Raw genomic sequence first — 12522 nt, 5'->3', positions numbered from 1 at the left:
ATAATGATGTGTTAAAGCAATGTGTTTAATTAATTATCTATTTAAGGCTCCAATTACTTCACATCAAATATTCCACTTTGAACATTTTGGGGGGTAAAATATTGCACATTTTGTGTTTTAGCCATCAAAAAAAATGTTTTTATTTGACAAAAAAAAACATAAAACATCCACAAAAAAAACTTTATCTCAACGGATCGATATAAAAATATTAAAGTGTTGAAAGTAAAATAATAAAAAAATATATGACTTGTTTTTAACACTTTAATGACTGCAATATATGCATATATGTATGTATATATATATATATATATATATATATATATATATATATATATACACATATACTGTACATATACATACATACATACATACATACATATATATATATATATATATATATACACACACACATATCTATACATATATATACATAAATTTATATAGATAGCAGTACGTTTGAAAACTAAACTCACCCATGCTGTGAGGGCAGATTTTTGGCCAGGGGCACTGGTTGGGCTGCCCCGGGGTCTGCGGGGCCTCCCAGAAGACACCGGGATCTCTGGTCCACGTGGCCACACCACAACGACTGAGGTAGAAGCCTCCCTCTTTCAAACTAAAATAAAGGAAAATCAATACAATGATTGAATGCAAACCAATTTTATAATATTTCAATATGACATAATATATGTGTATGTGTATGTATGCAGAATTTACAATTAAAGATTTAAGGAACTTTATTTTCATACCAGCACACGAGACACATTAGATAGCACGAAATGTAGTGCTGAGGCCCAGATTTAGCCCAATGAGTACCACAAGACTGATAGTATGTACATAATAACGTAAATAGAGTAAGATATAAATACAATATGTCGTAAATAGCATAGTTAATTAGGACTAAACTACAAAAAAATCGAATAAATAAAAAATTAGAAAATATTGTGATTCTGTAGTGCAGGGGTGGCCAAACTTTTTTCACTGACTGACAAATCAAAGGATGCGATGACCATTTGATATAAATTTTGTGTGAATGCCAAAAATGCAAAGCAGAACCGAAATGCTAACAATTAGCATGCTTACCATAGAGCATTAGATAACAAAAAATATGAGCAAAATGAGCTAAAAAAAGCTAGCATGCGAACAGTAGTATGATAACATGCTAACAATTGCCTGCTTATCGTTAGCATTAGTGAAATACCAAAATATATGATGACACTGAGGTGTATACCTGCTAAATTAGCTAAAAATAGCTCGCATGGTATGCTAAAATAATAACTGTAACATGCGTTAAGTACCAAAATATATTACTCTGAGATGTGTACATACTTATTTTTAAATGCTAGCCTGTTAAGGTTAGCATGCTAAAAGGTATCATTAGTCAAGTAACAAAATATTTGACACTGAGGTGTGGACCTGCAAAATCTGCATAAAAGCTAGCACGCTATCATTAGAATGCTAACGATTGTGCCGCAGGCCGTTAAAAAATGGCCCCTGAGCCGCACTTTGGACACCCCTGTTGTAATAAACTTGAGCAACAATGCCAGCAAAGCAAAGCAAATAAAAACTCAGTTCATTTAAACGACTTGATGACAACATGACACAATACCAAACGACAGTCCTCATGATTCTACCGCAACACAAAAACGCACTAAAGCGAGAGTTAGCCTGAGAACACAAGTGTGTTACATTTAAAGGTGCTGTTTGCAACATTTACCCAGATCCTTAGAGGGCGGCAACTTTCCAATGTATTTTACACAGTATATCCCAGCTCATGAATGAGCGTTGTTCTATCATAACAACAACATGACTGCAATTTGTTGATTTCCTTAGACCAGGGGTGTCAAACTCATTTTAGCTCGGGGGCCGCATGGAGGGAAATCTATTCCCAAGTGGGCCAGAATGATAAAATCATGGCATGATAACTTAAAAATAAAGACAACTTCAGGTTGTTTTCTTTGTTTTAGCTGCGTACAAAAGCACCAAGTCATTGAATTTCAACATGTTTCATTCAATAAATACAGTGTCTGTATGTTCTCTATATCCAACATGATTTATCATTCTAACTGACCTTTTTTGTAACACGATTAGCGAGTGAAGTGTACTTTTGAAGTTATTTCCCCATATTTCTGCATAATAACTCAGATTACCAATGGTAAAATCATGGCATGATAACTTCAGAATAAAGACAACTTCAGGTTGTTTTCTTTGTTTTACTTTGGCCAAAAAATAGAACAAGCACGTTCTGAAAACGTACAAATCACAAACAATCCTATGGACAAAACATTTCAAATTTGTCGAAAATTCTGAGGAAATTGAGCTTAGACTTCGTCTCAGTGTATCCACAAAGCCAGGATTAAACTGTAAATCAGAGTCTTTCTGGGATTGAACAAAAAACCCAATATGTAAACTCTTCTAGGTATCAAATACCTCCTTTGTCATGTCCACGTATCAATCCAGAGCTAACGCAACAAACTGTAAAAAAACGGAGGTAAAAACATTCTCAAAATGGTTAAGTTCACTTTTCTCATGGGCTAAAAACAGGGTGACATAAAACGGCAGGTTTTAAGTTTCATGTGGGTCGAGGAGGAGGAGCCACAGTCCCCCTTTACTGTATACCTCTTTCTTGACCGTTTGCTTGCCTAACAGAATTTCTATTGTGACATCCAGTGGACACATTTAGAACAGCAGTTTTTTTCGTTCCAAAAAATTATAAAGCAGCTCATTTTTATACTTGGCAAACTCATCACGCGGGCCGGATAAAACCTGTTTGCGGGCTGTCCGTGTGACACCCCTGCCTTAGACTGTTTTTGTATGTATTCATGTGTACACGAGCTTCCTCCGCATACGTGTGACAAGACCGGGTGAGTGACCGCCGTAAACACCAAACGTTTTATTACGGGCCGGTAAAAATGTATTACGTAAAGTTTGTTATTGTGAGAAATAAAGACAATTGTCAAATTAATGTGTTCTTTCAAACCACTAAAGGCAACGTAAGTTAACCGGTAGTGTTCTTGTTATATTTTCTGCTTTGAAAAATGTTACTGTGAGGAAGTTGCAAACAGCCCCTTTAAGGAAGAGTGAGAAGTGTGCAAAGAGGAACAGTGGTCACAAGTTGACTATCAATAACAGAAATAAATATGTTGCAATGTTAGAAGTCTTGAAAAATGATGATTCATTTTTAACAGGAACATGAAACTTAAGTACACTTGTTAGTACAACAACAGTTTTTATTGCCATTTGCAATAAAAACTGTGCAAACGTCTTGGCCAAACTCTATTTTTTTTTTTTTTTAGGAAAACAGTAAACAGTAAATAAAAATTAGCAATAACATTAATTAAAGTTCAGTTGTGTATATAATTAAGTTATTGGGGATTTTTGCCTTAAATGTATAATTTCATGCCCGGTTTTAGGAGTGGTTCTCAATAATAATTGGATTATTCATTATGTTCATATAGGAATGGATACCTTTCACATTTGAATTGATACGGTACCAATTCCCAGTAACTGAGAATCAATACCAGTACCATTTTTTTTTTGCATGTGTTCAAATGTGTTAATGAATGTTAACTGTTTAATAAAAAAATTTCATTAAAAATTGTTTAAAAAATTACGCTGAGCTGTGCTGTCCAGTTATCTTATTTTCTCACACTTGTGTCTCTTTTGTAAGTACTATACTGTATTAGGATAGTGGCTAAGAAATATCATATCTTTTTTACATATTTTGTTGAATTAATTTGATTTGTTTCCCGGTAATAGCGTCTCTGTGTGTCTACACTCGCCTCTAAGAAACAAATTAAGTTTTTTTAATGATCATAATATTTGCTGATTACAGTCAGTCAATTAGTCAATTATATTTATATAGCGCTTTTCTCTAGTGACTCAAAGCACTTTACATAGTGAAACCCATTATCTAAGTTACATTCAAACCAGTGTGGGTGGCACTGGGAGCAGGTGGGTAAAGTATTTTGCCCAAGGACACAACGGCAGTGACTAAGATGGTGGAAGCGCGGATCGAATGGAAGGGTAAGGATGGACAGGATAATGCAGGTATTAAGTAGACCAAAAATTTACCAAAATAGCAATATAAAATATAACATATGTAATATTTTCATATTATATATACAGTTTATAATACAGTATATACTCATATATTATATTATATTTTTATATAATATATACAATATATAACAAATATACAATTTAGTTTAGTTCTGTTTCCAGCACTTCTTTCCTCTCTTTGTTTACTTTTTTGTTGCTAGGAGCTTTGATTACTTTCACCTGCCTTTGATTAGTGAACAGGAAGCTCACCTGCTCGTGATTGCTGATCAGAGAGCTTTAAACACCCGTGTCAGCCTGCCTTTAGGGGAAGGTTCAGTGTTTGCCACTAGCGACTACTATGTGTTCTTGTTAGCTTTACGCTAGTGCTTTGTTTCATGTTGGTTTGCTATCAAGAGACCTACGTTTTGCCTTTAGCCCTACGTGCGCTTCCCAGCGATGCTACCTTTTTGTACTTTGAATTTTTTAAGAATTAAATAATAATCAGTGGTGTGCCGTCAGGGCCAGCAAAGGCCTTCTCTGCTTGTCTAACATAACCAAAAATCATTATCATAATTTTAATTTTGCCTAAATATCCAAACATATTAATATTCTCTTCATGTCATATTATACTCCTTCCAGTGCTGTTGTTTTTAGGTTAGAGTTTTTATCCAATCAGAATTCAGCTATCTTATGTCGCCATGCTGTACAAAATCTGCCCGGGCCTTCAGAATAAAGAATGCGGGCGTCAGTGAACGGACACAAACATTTGACAGACAGATTGTCAGTAAGGGCTTCTAGCTGGCCTAAGGCAGATATATATTGTGATGTTATGAGCTAGGTAACATAAGAACTCCATTACCCAGCATGCCACAGTAGTGAAAGGCATGCGCAGTAGACCCGTTTAGGTTGTTGAAAGTTGACATGCCGGCAGCGGGATGTTTTTGATGAGCACGCTGTGGAGTAAACTTTAAGAACTCAACCAACACGCCTCGTCTGCATCTTTTATGATTAGACAAGACAACACATATATTTGCAAAGCCATTTTCAAAAAGGATATTTAAAGAGAAACTACATCTTGTGAGACCATGTTGGCTAACCCCGGAAGCTCGAATGGGTTCTACAAATGTTGAGTTCAGATATTTTATTTCTTTATTCTTTCACGTTTAATGTTTTTTGCAATTTGAATTATGACAGTACCACCTAAGATGTGCTTTAATTGCTGATGCGGGTTTATTGATTTTTAAATGAAAATAACCCGTTTTGTACACTGTTGGTGGTAATTCAATGCCCAGTATTGCGTAAATGTGTTTCTGTATAGGATTTCTCCAGCAATGGTCATGTGGTGATCTCAATTATGGTATTTTGAGAGGTAATCATTAGACACAGGACATCACTGAAGGCCTAGGTGGGAAACGCACGGCCCGCCACTGATAATCATCTTACCAGCACGCAGCTTCCTGTCCTTCAGCATTTAGGGATCACGACCACTGCTACCCGAACGTGACAAATTTAGGCCAAAAATTGTATTAATATACCTTAAAAAAATATATAAAATCCGCAATGTGACAAATCCACAATATGTCAATTGCGATGTGGCGAGGGGTGACTGTATAGCATTGCTACACAACAAACACTGTTCTCTGACAAGTGACTAGTGTAGCTTGTACAATCATACACACCTCGATATCCCTTTTGCACTCAAAACAGTGAACATGTACAAAAACATCCAACTCTGACTTTTCAGTATAACTATTTATCCAACAAAAAAAACACCGCAGGGTGACACGGTTATTAAACCCCATTAGTTGGGGTTGAATGCTACAAAACACCCGCTCTGACTTAAGGGTGTTTTGCCAAATAATCACCAAATTTGGACTGACAAGCACACGTGTGTACAATTCCTTGCCTGCTGCTGAGCTGATAAGGCTCCCTGCCTGGGATGAGGGTCTCTGTGAGGTTGGCACTTGGTTTATTTCCAGGGCCGACAAACACAAAGGAGTCCAGAGGCTGGATTTGACTTAGAGGACTGCCCACAGGGAAATCTGTGCTCCTGCCGCTGTATATGGCCACTGCTCCGGACTCATCGCCTGAAATAAAGAAGAATCATCACATTGGTATGATCGGCCACCAATCCGTATTGGACAATTTTCCTGAAAAAGCACATGACTTTTAATGCCGATGTTACACACTGAGTAAAGCCAAGCCTGCTATAATAGCCGAGCTAACCGCTAAGCTGGCTTTAAACAACACCAATACATAGGTGCTTAGTAAACTTTAAGAAGTATAGATGGAACAGCTAAAAAAGTAAGCTGCTATTAACAGTACATTAACAAGTAGATGAATAAGAGTCTAGATAAAGGATAATAATAGCTACTGTTGGTGCTACGTTGATCGATCAATAAATTAATGGTGTGGATACCAAGGGTAGTATCAGTGCATGATCGATACTAGAGTGATTATATCTTTATTTTCTCAATAATTTCTTTGTTGTGTTTTAGGGTTGTCCCGAAACCAATATTTTGGTACCGGTACCGGTTCCAAAATTATTTCAATACTTTTCGGTACTTTTCTAAATAAAAGGGGAGCACAAACAATTGCATTATTGGCTTTATTTTAACAAAAAATCTTACAGTACATTACACATATGTTTCTTATTGAAAGTTTGTCTCGTGAACATACGAGACAACTTGTCTTTTATTAGTAAGTAAGAAAACAAAGGCTCCTAATTTAGCTGCTGACATATGCAGTAACATATTGTGTCATTTGTCATTCTATTATTTTGTCAACATTATTAAAGACAACTAGTAGAAAATGAATTAGTAATCTACTTGTTCATCAACTGTTAATATTTGCTTACTTTCTCTTTTAACATGTTCTATCTACACTTCTGTTAAAATGTAATAATCACTTATTCTTCTGTTGTTTGATACTTTACATCAGTTTTTGGATGATACCACAAATTTAGGTAACAATCCGATACCAAGTAGTTACAGGATCATACATTGGTTATATTCAAAGTCCTCATGTGTCCAGGGACATATTTCCTGAGTTTATAAACATAATGTAAATTTTAAAAAAAACGAAAGGAGATGTGTTGCCAAAAAATATTGACGTAATCATAGTAGTATCGGCTAGATACCCTACTGTACTTGGTATCATTACAGTGGATGTTAGGTGTCGATCCACCAATGGCGTTGGTACTTTTCAGAGGCGGTATAGTACCAAATATGATTCATTAGTTTTGCTGTAATATACTAATACCGGTATACTTTGCAACCCTATTGTGTTTGTTAATGTTTACAAACTTAGGGAATAATTCTCTGGACACAGGAGGACTTTGAGGGCAAAAAAACCCTAATGATTTAAAAGAGTAGTAATTATAGTACTTTTTGATTGTCTTTAGTTATTGTATACTATTGACTTTGTTTTGTTCAAACAATTGTATGTAATACAAGAGAATAAGGAACTAGAATACAACTTTGAATATTGTGTTGATATTGCTACACTCACCATAAATAGACTACATTGAAAAATTATGATCGGTATTTGTATTCGCATCGGCCGATCTCACTCATGAATGATCGGAATCGGCAACATAAAATCCTAATCTGAACATCCCCAATTTTAGTTTTATATAACTTGGATTACATGCTACACCCTCTAGTGGATCTTGACTTGCACCTTGTCGGAGGCAGATATTTACATATATCCGAATTTAAGTTGTACTTCTTTCATTTCTTAGTCATATTTGAAAACAGCTCGTGTTTTCCATTTCTTCTCTTGATGCTCTGTCAGCAAGTAAACTGTGTGTGTTAACCTTGAGTTCTTTGGAATGTAATATGACTAGGGAGACGTTGTGCTTGTATTATGGCTAGGGAGGGGGAAGGAAAGAGGGGTTTTTGGCGTTGACTTGCACCTCCAGAAAACCTTGCGTCAAAGGCAACAGGGGTTGATAATAATAATAATAATAATAATAATAATAATGGATTAGATTTATAAAGCGCTTTTCTAGACACTCAAAGCGCTTCACAGAGAAGTGAGAACCCATCATTCAGTCACTGGTGGTGGTAAGCTACATTTGTAGCCACAGCTGCCCTGGGGTAGACTGACGGAAGCGTGGCTGCCAATTTGCGCCTGCGGCCCCTTCGACCACCACCCATCATTCATTCACCAGTGTGAGCGGCACTGAGGGCAAGGGTGAAGTGTCTTGCCCAAGGACACAACGGCAGTGATTTGGATGGCAAGAGCCGGGGAGCGAACCGAGAACCCTCAAGTTTCTGGCACGGTCGCTCTACCCACCACACCGGCCCATCATGATCAGCTTTTTTAAATAAATTATTTCCAGTATGTAGTTTTCTGTTTTTCCCTCCTGCGTATAATAAAAAAGACTGACGGTCCGTACCAATTAGTTCCGGCGCAAACAACCATCTGGCTGGCACTTTGATCACCATTGTTCACTACTACTACTACTATTACTGCTACTACTGCTACTAAAGTTAAGTACCAATGATTGTCACACACACACTACGTGTGGCGAAATTATTCTCTGCATTTGACCCATCCCCTTGTTCACCCCCTGGGAGGCGAAGGGAGCAGTGAGCAGCAGCGGTGGCCGCGCCCGGGAATAATTTTTGGTGATTTAACCCCCAATTCCAAACCTTAATGCTGAGTGCCAAGCAGGGAGGTAATGAGTCCCAATTTGTATAGTCTTTGGTATGACTCGGCCGGGGTTTGAACTCACAACTAGGGATGATGTTCGAAACCGGTTCGATAAGAAAAGAACCGTTCGATAAGAAAAGAACCGATTCCATGGACTCGAATCCCTTTTTGAGAACCGGTTCCCGTTATCGAGGCCACTGTAGTAAAGAAAAAGAGTTGGTTCTTTATTCGAATCCCTGGGAACGAATCCCGTCCCACAAGAAATGCCCTTTGGAACATCACAGGAAATGACGTAGCTCAGTCATTAGACTGAGCTACACACGAGCAGCAAAAATAATGGACCGGAAAAAATGCCTCAAGGCATGGCTATTCACCTATAGTGATCACAGAGACAGGTTGTTTTTGTGTTACTGTATATATTTGTTTCTCTGAAAAATCCCACTTAATATACTTTGGGTAACAACAGTCAATATTTATTTATTTTATTTTTTTAGGGGGGTAACTGTCAATATTTATTTATTGATTTTATTTTTATTTTTTTCTTATAAAATAAAAGTGAGCTTTTGTTAAACCAAATATTGTTTTTTTCCATATACAACAACCTATCTGGATTCGATAAGAGAATCGATAAGGAATCGGTCCGATAAGAGGATTCGATAATGGGCTCGAACTCGATAATTTATTATCAAACATCATCCCTACTCACAACCTATCCATCTCAGGGAGGACACTCTAACCACTAGGCCACTGAGTAGGCTTGACTACTACTACAACAACACAGGAAGCTAAACAGCAAGTTCAGAGATGTCGATAGGTTTTCAATGTAGCGAGTCCCTGTATATCCACAGATAGCAATTTGACGAGTCCCTGAGAAAGTCAATGTGTCCACAATTAAAAACCAAAAAACAATTTAGAATAATTCCCAAATTAAAAAATATATATTTCCTCCAATTTCTTACAATCTTTTTTTTCCCTTAAATTGCAGTGTTTAAAAGGTGGTTTGGCATAAACTGAATGATGTATTAATTTATATTCAAAATGTATCAGAAATGTAAAAAAAAATACAAATGGAATGCAGCAAGTATGTGCAGAACTCATCAAATGGCGACTGGCATTCAAAGTATTTTTCATCACTTGCGTGTGTTTTTGTTTTGATTTCATGCCAGCACGTCCCCTAAACATGACAACACTATCAACATAAATGAGCACAGCATCGAGCAATAGAATTGTGGGTTCATTTGCAATGATGTACATGTATTTATATGCTGAAATGAAATCCGTGGTGACTGGCTAGTTGTTTTGTTAGCGGCTAAAGTAGCATGTTGTGATACAGCAGATGCACCGAGGGTTGAAACGTCAATTGTCCGGTCTGACAACACGGTTTATTTTGCTAGTTAGTAAGGCTGCAACTAGGGCTGCAACTAACGATTAATTTCATAATCGATTAATCTGTCGATTATTACTTCGATTAATCGATTAGTAATCGGATAAAAGAGACAAACTACATTTCTATCCTTTCCAGTATTTTATTGAAAAAAAACAGCATACTGGCCCAATACTTATTTTGATTATTGTTTCTCAGCTGTTTGTACATGTTGCAGTTTATAAATAAAGGTTTATAAAAAACAAAAAATTAAAATTAAAAAAATGTCAAAGAAAAATAATTAAAAAATTGCCTCTGCGCATGCGCATAGCATAGATCCAACGAATCGAAGATTAAATTAATCGCCAACTATTTTTATAATCAATTTTAATCGATTTAATCCATTAGTTGTTGCAGCCCTAGCTGCAACTAATGATTACTTCTTACAGTGGACTTGTCACAGACTATTTTAAAGATTAGTCGACTAATCAGATCATCAAGCTTCTTAAGCGGCTCTAATTTAACCATTGGCTTCACCAACGAGGATGAACGACAAGTTTTAGAAGCTGTGTGCTAAACAGATCCAGCAAGTAGCACTATTGCTAAGTACTGAAAAAGAAATACAAACTACGAACATAATAAAATAATAATTTACTGTACAATGTCTGCTCTCACTGGGATGACGACTGATGGGATGTTCACATCTTCTCGTTTAGATAAACTATGATCATAATCCACCCGGAGGTAAACTTTTTTTTTTTTTTTTTAAATGGCCCAAAGTGAGCATTTTTTTATTGTCTTTCTCACCATCTCAGGGTATAAGCTGAATGTCAAAGTTGACCAACTTCTTGGTTTGTGTCCACATCAGTCTGATATCCAGGTGAGAGGCATGATTTATAATCTAAAATGTACTTTCACCAACTCAGAGGCGACATAGCAGCAGCTCGCCGGGATGACTAAAAATCGCGATTCGGATCCGAATAAATTTTTTTGTGCACTCTTAATACTGACTATTCCTGAGTATTGTATTTGAAGTGTGTACAGAAGGGGTCCCCAAACTACGGGCCGCGGGCCAATTGCGGCCCGCCAGCTTCCAAAATCCAGCTCGCGGGAAGTCTCAAGTTTTTTTTTTTTATTTGTCCGACCGCTTCTATGTTTGCTTCCTCTCTTTGTTTATAATGTCTATTTTCTGCTGGATCTACTCTCTATTGTATGCTGCCCTCTTTCTGCTGCAGCTGTTACATATACTGTAATACTGTACATCAGGGGTATCCAACTCATTTGAGCTCAGGGGCTGCATGGAGGGATACATCTGTGTACACGTGAAAGGACTATTAAAATGATGGCATTAAGACAAAAAAATAAAGACAACTTCAGATTATTTTCTTTGTCTTGCTTTGGCCAAAAATAGAACAAACACATTCTAAAAATATTACAAAAAAAATATAGAAAAAAAATACCCGGCAGTCATAAAGTTTAGATCAGAGGTCCCCAAACTACGGAAGTCTCAAGTTTTTTTTTATTTATTTGTCCTTTCTAATCTATTTTATAACGCTTGCTACTATCGGGGTCTCCTAGCCGCTCAGGCAAATCATATTGTCTAAAAATGCATTTTCCCATCGATAACGTGACATCATCACGCTCTCGCCACAGTGTCGGGTGAGCGTACGGCGAGTGCGCACTCTTTTAGTCAATTAGTGCGTGAGTAATATATATCTATATATACTACAGTATACACACACATATATATACACATATACACATACATATATATATATATATATATATATATGTGTATGTGCATTAGGGCTGCAGCTAACGATTATTTTTCTATCGATTAATCTATAGATTATTTTTTCGATTAATAGGTTAATCTATAGATTATTTTTTCGATTAATCTATAGATTATTTTTCCTTTTACCGATTTTTTTTTATTATTTAAAATGAAGAGGAAAAAATAAATGTAGGCCAGTTTTTTCAAAAGGCATGGCTTTTATTTACAAAAAAAAAAGTATGGCCACTCAGTCAACATTGACAACAACATGACAAAATATTCTGTAACAATGTAAACATTTAAAACTTTTAACATTTAACAAAATTAAAAGTAGCTTATTTGCTTTTTAATGTGCAAATATAAAAGTAAACATCCAGTGAAAATCTTAATATTCTGGAAGAGTATAAGCATTTCAAAAGTAAAAGTATTGCTTATTTTGCTTTAAAATGTGCAAAAATAAAGATAAACATCCAATACAAAAAAGTGCAAAACGGAAATATTCTGTAACAAGTGTAAACATTTCAACAAAAGTAAAAGTATTGCTTATTTGCTAAAATGTGCAAAAATAAAGCTAAACATCCAATACAAAAAAGTGTACAGTGTAAACATTTCAACAAAAGTAAAAGTATTGCTTATTTTGCTTAATAACACAACAATGATAGTATGATTAAAGTGAAAGTTAATTGTT

General features: G+C 36.1%; 1 protein-coding gene across 1 annotated transcript in view; it reads right to left on the bottom strand.

The window, feature by feature from the left end:
- The window catches only part of LOC133610889 (uncharacterized), a 51432-nt gene that overhangs the window by 24798 nt on the left and 14112 nt on the right, over positions 1–12522 (bottom strand). The window contains exons 3-4 of the mRNA XM_061967612.1: positions 5945–6125; positions 474–613 (exon numbers count right to left, since the gene is read on the bottom strand). Coding sequence (XP_061823596.1) covers positions 474–613; positions 5945–6125 — 321 coding nt within the window. The remainder of the gene's footprint in view (positions 1–473; positions 614–5944; positions 6126–12522) is intronic.

The sequence above is a fragment of the Nerophis lumbriciformis genome, linkage group LG11 (genome assembly GCF_033978685.3).
Source record: "Nerophis lumbriciformis linkage group LG11, RoL_Nlum_v2.1, whole genome shotgun sequence".
NCBI classification, from domain to species: domain Eukaryota; kingdom Metazoa; phylum Chordata; class Actinopteri; order Syngnathiformes; family Syngnathidae; genus Nerophis; species Nerophis lumbriciformis.
The sequence above is the reverse complement of the archived record's forward strand: the minus strand, read 5'-3'. Positions and strand labels throughout refer to the sequence as shown.